The 16,852-nt window shown below is 41.0% G+C and overlaps 1 protein-coding gene across 1 annotated transcript in view; it reads left to right on the forward strand.

The window, feature by feature from the left end:
- Positions 1 to 254: 254 nt before the first annotated feature.
- The window catches only part of NECAB1 (N-terminal EF-hand calcium binding protein 1), a gene marked incomplete at both ends in the record, with an annotated part of 57,306 nt that continues 40,708 nt past the window's right edge, over positions 255 to 16,852 (forward strand). The window contains 3 exons of the mRNA XM_082286832.1: positions 255 to 296; positions 3,574 to 3,598; positions 12,612 to 12,720. Coding sequence (XP_082142958.1) covers positions 255 to 296; positions 3,574 to 3,598; positions 12,612 to 12,720 — 176 coding nt within the window. The remainder of the gene's footprint in view (positions 297 to 3,573; positions 3,599 to 12,611; positions 12,721 to 16,852) is intronic.

Consider the following 16,852-nt stretch of genomic DNA (forward strand, 5'->3'; position numbering starts at 1 on the left):
ACGGTGCAAACGTGGCCTGACAGCCTGCGAGACCCAAGTTTCTTTCACGGAGGGAAAGCGAGTGTCGCCACGAGCACGCTTTAGGGATGCAACAGGGTGTGTGTCCCTGCCGCCCCCGCGCAGGGAGCAGCAGCCGCGGCCGCCCCTGCTCCTGCCCTTCCTGGGGCGGGTTCCCGGGAGCAGGCGGGGCGGCTCGGCCCCCGGAGGAGCCCCGGCCCCGGGCAGGCGCTGCGGGCGGTGCCCCAGGCGGGCGGATGGCGGCGGAACGGGGAGCGGGGCTGCGCATCTTCCGCGATGTGAGTACGCGGCACCCCGGCACGGAACGCGTGCTTCCGCACAGGGCACCTGCGAGCGTCCGGGGAGGGGGCGCGTGGTTTGTTATGTTTTGCCTTTTTCTCTTGTCTTTTTTTCTCTCCATCCTTCTTTTTTTTCCCCTTTTATTTCCTCTTTTCTTCTTCCTTTATTTTTTTTCTTGAGCTGTTATCTCCTCCCTCTGTGGAAGAGGCTGAAGCCCAGTGAGACTGTGGATCTTTCCCCTTTCCCCGTCCTTATCCCTTCCTTTTCCCCTTTCCCTTTTCCTTTCCCCTTCCCCTTTTGCTTCTAATGGCTGCTTGTTTGAGGGAAGCAGGTTAGTGTTTGGGGGTGGCTAGGAGAAGTTCTGGGTGAAAAGTCACCTTTCCAAATAAGTTGCTTCAAATTGTATCGTTTTAATTGGGATGGGGGAGGGGAGGCGCTTTTCACTGCAATTTCTCATCCTATAAAAGTTGTGGGGTTTTTTTTCACAAACCATGCAGGCTCTTCCGATCCCATTAGACCCTGAGGAATTTGAGGTGCCCGAGATCAATGTGCAGAGAATCCTGAGCCCCTCGGCCCTTTGAGGGTGAGCCCAGGGAGGTGCCTTGATGTGCATCTGGTCATGCAACTCCCCAGGGGTGCTGTGCTAGACTCTCACCAAGGGCTCAGCATCTTGCAGGATGCAGCTGTAAAGTTTTTTTGTCTAAACTTGCACAGCACAGAGCATTTCTTTATTCCAAGGCAAATCCTGGTAAAAGCCAAACTCCCACCCAAAGATTTTCAAAGAATCCCCTGACCTTGGTGAGACCTACAAATCTTGAGACCAGCTCTACTACCAACTCTGATCTGCTTCAGAGCAGCTCCTGTATTGGCATTATTCCACAATATCAGCTGGAAATGGTATATTCTGTGTTAAAGGACTCTTTATCTAGATGTTTTCTCTAATGTATCCACTTTAACTTCCCCAACCTTTCCCCAAATTATTTTGAGCAACCCTCATCTGCTCATCTCCTGATTGCTCTAGTTTCCATAAGAAATCATTTAAATAAGAATTTTTGTTGAATTCTATTCTATTTCAATTCAAGTGTATACTGAAAATGCAGATTTTTTTTTTTTGTCTCAGAGATACCACTTATAAGAGAAACAGGAGAATTACAGTCATAGATCACAAAAACAGAAGAGAAATCTAAGTTGCCAGGAAAGAACTAAAAAACATTAAATGGAGCCAACTCCCCAGTTTAACTCAGCACACTGGGTTAGGAAACTGCACATGGTCAGATTATCTGATAAACTGAAAATTTTTGATTTTACTAGAGTAAAAAAAAAATTCAAAATAAAATTGTTTCATTTTCAGCATTTTCTTAAACCAGCGTCAGATTCATATTTATAGGAACAAACCTGTGAATAGGAGGGAGGGAGGCTGTTTCTGTGTTTCTCCTCTTATATCTGGAGGAAAACCTTAGATTCAAACCATGTCTGCCTGCTTCAAAGCAGGGACTGCACCCTTGGGCCCTGCCTGCAGTGAGTACGTTCATCTCACAGATATTTTAGATATTTGGGGGTTGTAGGTGTGTGATTACCCCTCAGTGAAGTACCCCCACCTGTATAAAAACTTCCCTTTAAATTGCCAGACAGCAAGAGGTTTGTTGTAAGGCTGCACAGAAAGGGCAGGCACTGAGGTCCTGATCCCACTGGGGAATAGAATTTTAGAATCATAAAATGGCTTGGGTTGGACAGGACCTTAAAGATCATCTAGTTCAAACACCCTGCCATGGGCAGGGACACCTTCCACTAGAACATGTTGCTCAGAGCTTCCTCCAACCTGGCCTTGAACACTGCCATCCACAGCCTCCCTGGGCCACCTGTACCAGTGCCTCAGCACCCATACAGTAAAGATTTTTTTCCTAACATCTAATCTAAACCTACTCTCTTTCAGTTTGAAGCCATTCCCCATTGTCCTGTCACTACATGCTCTTACAAATAATCTCTCTCCAGAGAGGGAGACCTAATGAGAGTGATATATGATTGCTAAAGCAACCTCCTCCCTGGTCTTTTGTCAGAGTCCCTCTCAAGTGTCTAAAGGATTTTAATATTTCCTGGTTTGGGGAGCGGTGATGGTGTAATGAATTAAAACAAAGTAATACAAACTTTAAATAATAATTATAAAAATAATAAATACATAAAATAATTTTAAAATCAAAATTTTGAAACTACTTATGCAGAAACTTTTGCCACTCTTGACCCATATTTATGGGACATTTCAATTTGATTGAAACTCCACTGCCACAGCCCTTCAAAAATCCGATCCTTATACTGAAAATTTGGAGTATGATTTATTTAAATAGGGAGGGAAATTGTCATCTTGTTAAGTATATTTCACGCTTCATGTGCTGTAAACTTGGTCCAATGCAAAGTTCTGCTTAGACACCATCTGTGAAGTCCTGGATGTGGGTCACAACTCTGTTGGTTCCCTGCCAACCCCACCCTACAGAAAACAGTCATGAAGATGCTCCAACAGAACTTGGCACTCGGATCCATCTTATCTGGTTTCACTCCTAGGAGCAGAGCAGTTGTGGCATGTGCTGGAGAAGCTGTTTAAATGCTACTAACATTTTAATAAACCAGAGAATGTTTCCATTGCTGTCAGATCTCAAAAATGTATGTGCCCATTTCGTAACACTTTACTGGATATTCACAGCAGCAATAGAAAATGTATTTGGAAGATTTGCTTTCTTCCCTTTCCTACATTTGTTGCAGCATTGCCTGGATGACTCCCCATTGTTGAAGCAGCCTGTGACACCAAGTCTGATCCCTTCATGCCACCCAGCTCCTCTCCTGACTTACCCTTTGCTTCCTCCATCTACATAAACCATGAGTTTTTCTCACCATCTCAGATGCTCAGCACATTCTCCCAGCCATCACTCTTGCTCTGCTTCTCTAGGCCACTTCTCTCAACCCTGAATCCAGTACCATAGAAGCCATACAGTCTCAGGCTTTGGGCCTCAACATCATCCTTATAATCCATAAAAAAATCTAGAAAATAAAGCTGGTTCTTGTTATGGTCTTGGGTTTTAGTGCACACAGCAAAGGAGGAGCTCAAAAAAGCTCTGAGGGAAGGATGGAGACACATTAAGAACTTTAAAATTTTATGCAGCTTTGTGAAAATGTGATGTAAAGCTCAAACTATAAATGTGCACTATGAAGAGCATTGTTTGTTTTTAACCCATACAAGAAAAAATAAAAATTGATTATGTTCTTTCTGTCTCTCTTTTTATTTAGATATTAAGAAGAGCAGACAAGAATGGTAAGATTGCTCTCATGTCTTGTCCCCTCCCTTTGGAAAAAAGAATGCATCATTGATTCAGAATTTTAAGTCATGCTTTAAACATCCTGACAGAAAAACCAGCCATCCCTCATTTAATGTTTTTTGCAGGTTCAGTGCCATGTATTATGTTGTGCTCTGATCCTCCCTTTTTTAAGTACAGATCTTATGCTTTCAAAATTTGACATGTGTGTTTGATTTGCACTTTGGGTGCCTGTGGTTGTTTTCTTAGTGACACTGACTCAAGAAGGTTTGAAATACTTGTTAGTAGCTCCATCTTACTACTTTTAAAAAACACCTTAGACTACATCCAGAAATCAGACTTGTTTTTGTATTTGTTCAGTGTCAATGGGAATAATTAACCCTTGAATTCAACTCATATATTTATAGCACAGAAGTCATAAGTTTTTTATTAACAAGAGAAACATTGAACAGGGTCAAACACACAGATCAGACAGGTTTGACCCTGACAAGTGATTCCCAGTCCAGTAAATCCTCAGAAAATAGATATCGTGTGCATTCAATAAAGAGAAGGCAAATGGATGCCATTGAGAAAACCAGCGATAATAACTTACAAGAGAAGAACTCTTGGACAGCAAGTGGTTACTGCACAGTTTGGGGGTGTAACTGAGCACACTGAATAATTGTTTACTGTGGCTAAGAGAGAAATCTCACCTCCACAGTCCACTTCTGGTTGCTACTGCTGCCCCAGCTCACGTGCAGCAACTGGCACTTCCCACAAGACCATGGTAGGCTCCTTCTGAGAGCTCAGCAGCCACAGAATCCATCACTGTAAAAGTGTTCTGTTAATGTTTTCTTTGTTATCTCACTCAGTCAGCTTGCCAGTGGTTTGTATGGGCAGTGATGGTGCAAGCTGAATTCCAAGGTGGCATGGGGAGGAGAAGGACCTCCCCTTCAGTGGTGCATCTCTAGCTTAGTTAGCTGCCAACCACAGCCAAGCTCTGCTGGCATCCCTCTCAGAGCTTCTCATGGTGTTTGGGATAATGTGTGTATCTGCCCTGAAGACTGATGAGGGTCAGGGTGCAGGGTACCGAGAAGAACTCACCATCCCCCTGGCGTCTAAAAGGGACCCTACAGCTCTGTGTCCCTGCCCTGGACTTTGGGCTCAGGCTGTCCCTGGCCTGGTGGATCCACAGCACTTCAGTGGTTAGGAACACTTCCAGTCCTCATTTGGGTTTTCCCACAGCTCATGACTACACTGCTATGAAAATAGGGGGAACAGCTCACACAATCAGTGACAAACTTGCTTGTTCCAGAACAATCCAAAACCATATCTGCCCCAGAGACTTTGGTCACTGGTATTCTTACCTGTATATGGTTTCTTTACAACATATTATTGGCAGAAAAGTGGCTAAGTTCAGTCACTTCAGTTCTATTAATTTAAGTCCATGAACTTGAATTATTTCAGCTCTTAGGCCTTAATTGTGTTTGCTCAACCATCAATTGCCTATGGGACTTCTACTTTGCTAATCTAGCACTGCACATGCTTGTGCCACATTGATAGGGAGATTTATTTCAAGGCTGTAAAGTTAAGCACATTTTCAGAAAGGTTATTGGATATGTGAACACTTACTGAACATGTTTACACTGTTGTCAACATAGATTATTAGCTTTGGTTAATGACTGGTCTACTTACACTTTCAGTGTCAGCTTTCTGTGCTACAGGAAACCAAGTATTGGCTTTCAATAACAAATAGTACACTACTGTCCATGACATAGCCCTGTTAAATTCTCATATATACTTTTAATAGAACTTTCTCTGCTGTGTTCATTCCTTTTGTGAGATTAAAATACCTTCACAGAAAACGTCATCAAAAACTTTACCAGATTCTTGCTAGACAGCAAGGAAAAATTATATTTAAAAAAATGGATCAAGCTGATAAATAGGAGTATTGTATAAGGTAGCATTTTTACTATGAATTAGTGGACCGTGGGACTTCAGGTAAGCCTTCCACAGCAGCAGAAGACCACTATTCTTGCAAAGGCAATATAAAATGAGAGATCAAAAGAGCCAAGAAAAGCCACTGAACTGCTTGTACTAAAAGATGCTACAATAATTTATGACATCTGTGTTTAATTAAGACAGTTCTTTAGCAAACAGTCATGTGAAAGAAGTCATACAAATGGCTTCTTTCTTTGCCAGCCCAGGTATACAATTTGCCAGCCCACATACATCATTCTCTTACTGTCCTGTTTCTGGAAATATCAGCTGTGCAGAGATTCCATGAGAGGATCAGCTTCATAAACTCTGTAATTCTTATTTCATGGCTGTGCAGCTCTGCTTTTGGTGGAGTAGATCCATACTCCTCCCATAACTGAAAAGGTCATTTGATTTTTTTTAAAGGGAGAACAAGGCATAGAGAAGGATTTTTAAAAACTATATGGTTCATAATATTGAAAAAAACGAAAGAAAATCCTGAGGGGAAAAAAACAATTTCATAAAGGTGAGATGCTGCACATTGGCATTTTTGGAAAGGAGAAGTTTCATGTCTGTATGTCAAAATGAAATTTTGGTCAGGTTTATTTTATAAAACTCCATGTTCTCAAAGGAAAGCATGTGGATTTCACACAGAAGTAATTTGGAAAAGCTCCAGATAAAAAGAAAAATCTTCATTTGTTTAATTTCTGTTGCTATTTAAAACAAAATGAAATTCATTAAATTCCTCTTGAAAAGTAAAATCTTGTGCCTAGCCTGCAAGGGAGGGAGTGAAGAAAAATGGGAAACTGGAACTGCCAAATGAATTCTTTCCTAACCAAAAAAAATTGTTACTTCCCTCATCTCACAGGCAATAGTAGTTGCCTCACATATGTGCGAATGCAGCACCTGTATGTGCTTGTCTGCATGAGGTGTATCTTTTATCTCCTGATATGCCAGGAGGGACGTGGGGCACCCCATTAGCCTTGAAGTGGCCTGCAGTCAAGTGAAACGACATCAGTTGTTGGTGAATATCACCCAGGGACCTCTTCTGACCATGCAGCTGTGACATGTGCCCAGTTAGAATTGCCTCCTGCCAGAATCCCCTCCTCTTAGCACAGAAATGGAATTTCAAATACAAACTGCATTGCAGAAACCCAATCACAAAGAGTCTGACTGTCAAAATGGATGGGAAAAAAAAGTAATAATCTGAGAATGCAACTGTTGATCTTGCAAGAGTAACCGTCTTCCTTCAGCAGGGTGCCTCAACACCGATGGTTCAACACAGACAAAGACAAGGAGCACCACAATATAACTAGAGAACAGTGCCCTGCCTTTGCTGGCATTATGGTAGGGATCATTTCACTTCCCGTCCCTCTGGGGAAGACCACTGCCTTTGCCTTTTACCAGAGTCTGTCTATCATCTCCAGCTCTGGAAACATGGCATTTGAGACTCCCCTTGGCACTTTTCAGTGCGGAAACATCCATCCAGTCAGACCTGGAGGGAGTGACTCCTAGCCCTGTGCCCCAGGAGGAGGACCTCTCAGCTGTCTCTCTCCTCCACAGAATTCAAATTGGTATTTGATTATGGCCCTGTTCCAAACTTAACAGCTCCTGCCCCCAAGCTCTTGGATACCTCTAAGCCCTGAGGAGGGCAACTCTAATATGACAGGTTTAGAAAAGATGGTTTGTATATAGATGCTGTCATTGATTTGCAAATACAAGTCAGCTGTTGTGAAAAAGCACTGATTATAACATATGTCTTAAACATTCTTAAAGCTCCTAAGAGAAAGATATTTGAAAACATCATTGGTAATATCTGCTACAGAAGCAGACATTTTCAGAAAAACCTGAAAAGCCTGAACTGTAAGGAACACTGTAAACAGTATGCTGCAGGCAGTCAGGAATGACTGCAAACAAATGAGGGAAAATTTTAAAAACTGACTGAACAAAAGAAGACTAAAGCTCCATAGATTGACAAACCTGACTATCAAACAAGCAGCTGACTTGCAACAGAATCTTATTAATGTCAGAATCACTGCATTTATGTCTGGTTTAATTTTTTTTCTCTGGCATTTCAAACAAGCTCTCAGTGAAATCTCCCCCCCCCCCCCCCCCCCGCCACCTCCCCCCCATATATCTTTTTAAAAATGTATTTGAACAAGAATCTGTAAAATGAAAAATAGTCAGATGAGACTAATTTTGCATTCTGTCATATGCCTTCATGTACTACCCCTGATGTCCATGACACAGAGCAGGGACACCAGACTTTTAAATGTAGAATTCTGAAACTGTATAAAATACTGTGAAAATGCATGCAGTATGTTGATTACAATAATCTGAGGATTTCAGCCCAGCTCTAAAACCGTGCTAACATTGGCCCAACAAAAAACTGTGGGTCATAAATAAAGGATTCTTTAAAATAAGGCAAGTGCAGCAGTATCACCCTGTCCCTTTAACTGGTGTCAGTGACCAAAGGGATTGATTCACAGATCATATGCTTTTGAATGGCCCAACAAGATTTCCACAGAATAACCAAAAAAGCCACTAAACTGCACCTATATGGTCATCAGGAGGAAATCTTGCAATTCCTACTCCAGAGTCAGTTTTGCAGAGATCAGAACAGGTGTTTTCCTATTCATTATTTATTGTCAGTGCCATTGCTGGATAAACACTGACTTTGCAGGCAAGTCTTCTACCATCTGTATCAGCTCCTGTTTCTGTAGGTGAGCTCTGGAAGGTTGACAGCTGCTTCACTGCAGCAGTCCTCAGACTGTGACTTCTTAGTGGCTCTAGCTTGGATACCAGAGTGCTAGTTTGTACCATGCCAGAGGACTAAGGGAATATGCCTCTGAGATGCAGGGAAAGCACCTTGGGAAAGGGAGCTCTTGAATCTTCCCTAAAGAGAGCCATCAGAGTTGGCCTGCAGGCTCTCAAGATTGCCACGTAGTGATTAAACTTTTTTCCGTGAAAAATTCTGGAGTTGTACCAAAGCAAGGAATGCCAAGTCCCTGATTTCAGCATTTTTTATCTAGGCCAGTATCTCCTAACCTGGGGCTATAACATCCTGACATCTCATGAGGTCTTCATCTAGCCCAGAGACTGCCCCAGAAGCTCCGCTCAGTGGCAGCTGCATCAGTGCACGGGCTCTCCCCTCCATAGGGACTGGCCAGACAGGTCACAGCATGACAGGGTGACCTGGCTCTTGTGTGGCCTTCTGGAGAAAAACAGCAGTGTGCAGGAATCCCTTGGAGAAGCTCTATGCACTGTGATACCCAGGTCTGAGTGGTCCAAAGTGAGCATGTTTGAGCTGTAGATTTACTGAATGACTTTGCATAACATATTTTCTGAACAGAAGCCAGAGGACAGAAATTCTCTGAACTGTAGCATCCCTGATTTAAGCTCCCAAGTTCCTCAATAAATGGATTAGTAAGGCAAAACCCTTGCAGTGCATCCCATGAACTCTTACCACACTGCTGTTTGCTTCCTGACCATCTGGATCCACTGCAGACACCACCCTGACTCCTGTTTCAGAGCCCAGGCTCTGCCTGGGGTGGGATTCCCCATCCCACTCCCCTGGGTCCTTCAAGCACTGCAGTGCTGGACCCTGTACTCCAGATCCCCAAAAATATTTCTATAGAGATAACATAAACCCTTTCCCTGTTAGCCTTGGAATCACTTGGTTACTCGTGTGAAGCTTTTCCAGCATAACAGATGGAATAATGGCTCAAAATCCTTATTTCTGATTATATCAACATACAGTACAGATCAGAGTCAATAAAAGCTTAGTGCATTTGCCCGGACTTTAAATCTTCACCTATGTCTGTGCTTTTTCTGATGCAGCCCCTTACGACTGGGACCTAGTGGTTATTATCAGCATGCTTGCTTTGGCACACTGAAATTTGTTATTTTGGCAGATCTTTCTTGATCTGATTCCAGCCTATGTGCCATGTGCCAATAAGTCATGTGGGTTTCATCTTTTTGCATCTGGTTCAGTCCACCTATCTCTGTTGTGATGTGTCTATCCATTTTCTCCGTGTATGTGGCAGTGTCTTACAGGACTCAAGTAATCTGATCCAAACCTTTTACAGCAAGGGTGGACTGTCAGTTCCTTCCAAAGGACAAGTCCCACAGCAGGCCCCCAGGAGCTGGTGGGCTGGGAGGAGGACCCACGTTTGCACTGCCTTCCCACTGTCTTTGCCTCAGCCACGCAGGTGGCTGTGGCTCAAGTGAGGCACTTGAAGGCTTTAAGATCTTCAAAGGCAGATGGTTCTCAAAAAGCCATAAAGGGCTGTCACAACACCCATGAGAGATTTAGAAACTGAGCTCCCATCAAGAGTTGTGAGGGCCTGGATGGGTCTGTGTTTTGGCCCTTGGCTTTCCCATGGCTGTGGGCTTGGCTTTCCAAATCACATCCTTCTAAGGTGAAGCTCAGGATGAGCTTTAGCCAAGTGTGGTTTTCTCCTCTGATTGCCATAAACTCTTGCATGTGGCTCTTCCAAGTGCCCTAGGGCTGCCATATGAGCTCCATCTGCTGTGGCTCCTGCTATGAAAAGACTGCTTTTTAACTGCTAAGAATGGCTCACAATCCTAACAGGATTCCCAAAATAAGGGTCAGTGGAAGTTGTCCTCTAGCATTTGCTGGGATCTTTGTGAGACATCCTTCTTCTCTACATTGCTCTAACTTCCTTCACTGGCTGTAGTCTCACCATTTGCCATTGTCTTTGTGCATGCAGACTCCAAGTACGTCTGTGCCCTTGTCCATTATTCACTTGATACCTTTTGAAACCACCTTTCGACTCAGAGAGTGTGGGCTACTTTCCTCTGTCTGATATGCTGTTCTCTACTGAAGTAATCAGCTATCCAAAGCATGTCCTGGAGATTACTAGCGCTTCTGCAGCAGTCTGGCTGGGAGATATCACTTGGGCATTTTTTACACAGAAAAACATCTATTCAATAGACAGGTGAATTTTACTGAAATAAATGTGAGAATGCAATTGTAAACTGAAAGAAGACTCCTGTAAACCACTGTGTGAATCTATTTCTAAATTTGCAAGTGCAACGTGGGGAGATTCATTTTATTGTTTATATTTTTGTCTGCCAGCTGGGAGACAAAGGAGAGCAGTGCCTGTTTATGAAGCAACCCTTCTTTTGAAAAATGTCAGAGAAAATAGACAAAAGCAAGCAAGTCTTGCAAAACAGCTTCTTAAATAAAATTGCCAAGGCAGATACAGCTGAAGGCTGATTTCTCTGATGGATGCATAGCTTCAGAGAAGTTTGCCTTTCATGACTCATCCTTCCCCTGTCGCTTTGCCAGTGGAAGGATCTCTAATAGAGGTTTCTGCTCAGCTACTCTGTAGCACTTAAGCCAGATAGTGTTTATCTGGGCACTCCAAGGGCCTGAAAGTGTGCCCAGGGCAGTGGTGTAGAGGATACATGACACATCCTTTAAAATAAAAGCTATTCTTGACACTTGGGGAAAAAAGAAACTGGCTAGGCAAATGTGTCTTCAAGCTAACAGCACCGGGAGCACTTGTTCAATGTTGGGTCTGAGCTTCATCTGAGCACTGAGGAAGCACAAGGGTGGCCACCAGTGGCTGAGCCCTCACCAGCTGATGTGGCGAAACAGTTACACTCACACAAAATCAGATAAATGCCTTGGATAATCAGAGGTTTTCTTAGTAAAGGTAACTGTATGAAGTCTGTAAGTACCAAATGGATTCAAAAGTCCTTGTGTCTTGCCAGCAACAAGCTCAGTGATTCGTCACTCAATGTCAATAACATTCAGAATGTTACTGAGAATAAATAGCAATGAACCAAAAGGCAATGTCTTCTCTTGGATAATAAAAATTTAAAGAAAATAGCTAAAGTACCCAATCTGTTGTTGGATCAGGGATTTTCTGGATTGAGGGAAAGCCAGTAATCCTGAAGGACCGAAAAAGACTTGTTCCAGATTTTGTGTCTTATTCCAGGCTGTTCTGTGGGTAAACTCATATGTTTATCTCAGGAAAGTTGCCAAAAGTCACTAGTTTCTTTAGTATGTGTATAACTTGCATGCAAGTCACCCTTCCCAGCAAATGATAAAGCTGCAGAGGTGGTTTGATTAAGCAATTGATTGTATCTGTAAGAGGCAAAGGAAGCATAGCTGTGAGAACACACACCTCAACACACTCAGTATTTGATATCCCTTCTCTGTAACCACAGCCAAATGGCAAATGTATTTAGACCCTCAGCTAGGTAATCACTGCAGTTTTGTGCCATCTTGGTTTCTGGCTCTTGTAGATCTTGACATTTTATTTTGATTGTAATGATTATCCTCTCCAGCTACAATCTGTCTTTTCATATTAAACATTTCAAAATTGTTTTGTTGAAGCAGACATTTAATTTGTACAATTTTGAAACCTCTTCAAGATATCTGAGCCATCTATTCAAATAAAAAAAAAATATGAAATAGTAACAAATAAAAGAAGAAGGAAACTTCTCAGCTCTACTCTTCAAATCTGCCTGCTGTAGTACAGCATGTAGTCACAGGATTTAGATTCTGTGTTTATAATAGATTCTTCACCACTTTGAAATTAAGCCATAATACACTGTAGATTAGTCTGATGCTTAGGACATATTAGTCTTATCCTCTACAGTTGTTTAGTGCCCTATGAGGCATTCAGTACGTTACTGACGGAAGAGAAAGGAACATGTGAACTGAAATTAGTGCTACCCAAAAAAGAGTTATGAAGTGTTAGGCTATAAAAATATTCTTTATGCTTCATGCAAAGGCTCAATCAATTTAGATAAATTATACTTAAATGTACTTAAATATACTTAAATATACTTAAATACACTTAAATATACTTAAATACAATTTAATCTTTCAAATTTCTTCTAAATAACAGGAAAATGTGAATATTTGAATTTTTTTTCCTGATTATCACCCTTGCATTTAAAATGTAAAGTTTCTACATTTAAGCTGAAGACCTAGAGGTTTTTAATACTTTCCTCTGCTACTGCATGAAGTAAACAAGAAAAAACATGAATGACATTAAGGCAATTTCATTGTTTCAGATGATGGAAAACTGTCCTTTGATGAATTCAAAGCTTACTTTGCTGACGGAGTTCTGAGTGGAGAAGAACTGCATGACCTTTTTCACACCATTGATACACACAATACTGAGTAAGTGCCCCCTTCTAACAACTCCAGTGCCTCTCTCTGTATCTGAGAATGGAAAACAGACATCAGGCTGATTTTAGGAAACAAGTTTATGTAGGAAGCTGCTTGAGGGAAGCCAGGCTGTGTATGGCTATAAACTGTACAAGTGAAGTGTTTTGAAAGCTCATTGAAATATTTGCATGTTCCAATAAATGTGATTTGGGTACTGAGAACAAAGGGTGGAAATTGGATGCCTTCTGTATTCCCCCACCATGGAAAGAAAAGGAGCTGGGGCCTCCTTCAGGCTTAAAGATGAATTTCTCAATTCTCAATCCCACCGAGTCATACTGAGATGAATACTTGGAGCAGATGCTGAAAAAGGAAAAAAAATAAATGAAGCAACTATATATAGTAAAGAGCTGAAAAAGCCATCCTCTCTGGTGACATGGTACTTGTGCTGGGTGCTGTCCCTTGGGATATTCCTGTTATGGTCGGGTTTAACAATGCCACGGGGAAAATAAGCTGACATGATGTTCAGCAAGGAGAAGTGCAGAGTCCTGCTTCTGGGGAGGAACAACCCCAAACTTTTGTGGAAAATGGAATCAAGTTAAATATAGTTTCATAGTAGAATTCACAAGATTTTAGAGTGCCACAATAATGTCCTGAAGTAAGCAGAAGAAATGGCACTTAATCTGTTGGACTTGTGGGGAATGAAAAATATTACAGTCTTCATAAGACGATCACAGGATGGGGTGATGAAGATGGGGAGGTGGTGGAGTCACCACCCTGGAGGTATTTGGGGGATTTGGTAGTTTCGGATTAACAGTTGGACTTGATGGTTTTAGAGGTCTTTTCTAGCCCAAAAAATTGCATGATTCTATGGTTCCATGCACTAATATATCCTGGGGCCCACCCAGCTAGAAAGCAGCTTGGCAGAAAAAGATATTGGGTGAACACCAACTTGAACATGAGCTAACAGTGTGCCCCAGTCACCACGAAGGTCAATGAATGGTATGAATGACCCAGAGTAAAAAACCTCATTTCAGAGCCAGACTCTTTTGAACAGCTTTGGACTTCCTCCTATGTACCACATATCTGCATAAGTGGTTTTATTTTACCATAATTCCATTTGGTCTGCAAGCATCCTGAGAAAGGCAGAAATTCTTGATACTAAGCAAGATTTCTAAGAAAAAAGTCAGATGGTCTACATCTATTTTTCCTTTCTTTTTATTTGTAAAGCTTTTTAATTTGTAAAATATTTTGATTTTTATTATTAGTATTTGTACACCATTTTCTCTTGAACAGAGACTATATAGATCTGAAAAATATGTAGAAAAGTGAAGATAACATTATGTTTTTCCTCCTGGTAGAAAGGCACGCCTGAAGAATTGGTGTAATTGTTGAAGGCTTCTGCTATTAACTGAAAATAGGTAATTAAACTGTCCTAGCAGACATCTGAGAGATCATTCTCACTGTCCAGAAAAAGCCTGGCAAAAACCTGGGCACAAAACACGCAGAATACATACCAAAGGGTCCAGTTTTCATGTATTTCAAGGAATGGAGCAAGTGGAAAATTAAGACAAGCTACTAAATTACCTTTTTCAACTGGAAGAAAGGGTGTTGGTGGATTAGCATTTATTACAGGAGGAGGACCTAGATACAGACAAGAAAATGTATTTGAAACTTGGATTTAAAACAGCAAGAAAAAGCTTTTTGAGTGTTTTTTCATGAAGTCTTTAACTGATAAAATGCTTTAGGGTGACTTCGCAGCTGAAAAGTATTCTACAAGGCTTGATCTTTAGCAGAGGCAAATACATTTTAAAGGCTTTCCCTTAGCCCCTCTGTAAGCTTTTGAGGAACCTGTCAGCAAGATGTCATATGCCAAATATCAGATGGATATAGCAAAGAAAGACAGCTTGGACAGTATAATATGATTTCCTTGTTAGCATAGCTCTCAGAAAAAAATCACATGGAACAGATATAATGAGGCAAAACCTTTACTCACTGGCATTTCCTGAAAAGGGCAGGTTATGTAAAATGTCTCAAATTAATGAGCTAGCTAAGAAAAATAGCAAAATGTTCATTGAACCTTGGGAAGTGTTTTAATGTAAGCATTAGCAAAATCATGTACGTATCAAACAACCCCCGAACCATCTATTCTGAGATTTTTCACTTCCAAATTATCCGAGGGAATTAATGAAAATTATGCAAGTCAGAAGTAGTTTATGGCTGGTTTTTAGGAGGGGAGGGTGAAGAATTCTGGTCACTTTTGTAGCTAGTAGGAGGAGACTTGCACAGGTTGTCTCTCTTATCCAATTAAAATGTAGACACTGTCAAACTCTGGGCAAATCTTTTATCTTCTCTCTGCTTCACTATTTACAAATTGCAGACTGTAATTCCCTATCCCAGAAATATTTTTTAAGCATTGAGATTATGCAGTGATTTACATCACACGTAAATGCCTAGGACAGATGTCTAGAGAAGCATGTCATGATGCCTTAGTTCATTTCTTGGAGTATCTCAAGATTTCATAACCAGCTTGTCACAAGAGCAGACTTTGGGTTGTTTCCACCTGCATTAAATCTCTGCCAGCATTCAAAGCCTCACTGTCTGTGTGCACAAGTCTTTGTACTTTAAAGCCTGAAGATAAAAAAGGAGATGTGGCCTTGGGGTGATAGCCACGGACCACAAACTCAGGCGATTTGAATTCTTTCTCAGCTATGCTGCAGCAATCTTTCAATAAAATATTAAAAGCATGAAAGACTTACTCTGGTTTAACACTTTTGAGGGAACTAAATTAAACAGGTATTAAACTCTGCTATTACACATGCCCTAATGTCAGTCATGTTGAAGAGAGATTTAGATTATTAACTTTTAAAAGACCAATCCAAGCTAACGCAACGTGCTTGTCACAAAGCAGACAGGCTGTGGAAGGTTGCTAAAATGAGTAATTACCATTTCCAATGTGATAGCAGGGAAAATAACAGAGGGTTTCACTTCCCAGTAATTCAGGTTGTGTCTGCCTGACTACGATCTGCACCCTGGTATTTGAAGCAGTCAGGTGTTCTCTTTTTACGAAGCAAAAGAAGAGTCCATTAGTGCATAATCAGCAGGAAAAACAGATGAGTAAGAATCAGTTACTGCCACATAAAGTTTCCAAAACATAGGTTGAAGAGTTTGTTATGGCAGGATGTATTTAAATGCACAACTTGTCTAGACCCTAAAGAACATGTTATTCATTCAGGGCAGATCATTGCTTTTACTGAAAATTTGCATTGCTAAGGGTATTTCCTCAGGACATAATTTGGACATATATTTTGCAGTTTATGAAGGTACTTACATGTATACTATTTTTTCATTCTATTTTAAAAATCTATATTTCCTTTTTGTATCATTTGAAATATTTATATTAAATATTAATTTTCTCTGTTTCTGAATTTTGAGTTCTTTTACTCAGAGTTTGGATTGCAATGCAGGAGACGCCAGGCTTTTCTTTACTGATGTTTGTTATTTCTTATCTTTAGCACAGCTGCACAGGGTTTGCTTTCTAGTTGGCAGGGTGGAAAATGGCCCAAGTTCTAATGTCCAAGGCCATTTAAAGTCCAAATCAAGCAATTATGAAATACCAAGTAATACGTTTTTACTTACAATCCACTAACTAACCTTTCATGATCTGCACTGTGGGTTTTTTTGACCCAGTACAAGAACACTCAGATTTGTGAAGAAGAAGGAGAAAAGATGAAGTACAAATCCACACCCAAAATCCTCCATATTGTTACACTTATATATATAATTATATCCCAGAAACCTAAATTCTCTAAACCCAGGGTTCCAACAATTAAATAAATACCACTAAAGACACAGTGTACAAATTGATTGCCTAAATTTTTTAACTTATTTTCCCTTTTCCTTTGGGTACAGCCAGAAACAAATGCATAAGACAACCAAATTAGGTGAAGTAGTGTATCCATGCAAAAAGTAATTTATTTTTCCATCTTTTAGTAGTGTTGTGATGTTTTACCTTTCTCAAAGGTAAGCTTTGATTAGGCTATACAATGAGCATTCCTGACATGTTATTAGTATAAGGTGACTGCTTCAGGGGGGTAGCAGTTAACCATTCTTCTCTAAGTGAAGTTTCCAGTATCATCATTACTTC

This window comes from Coloeus monedula (genome assembly GCF_965178545.1).
Source record: "Coloeus monedula genome assembly, chromosome: 1".
Taxonomy (NCBI): Eukaryota; Metazoa; Chordata; class Aves; order Passeriformes; family Corvidae; genus Coloeus; species Coloeus monedula.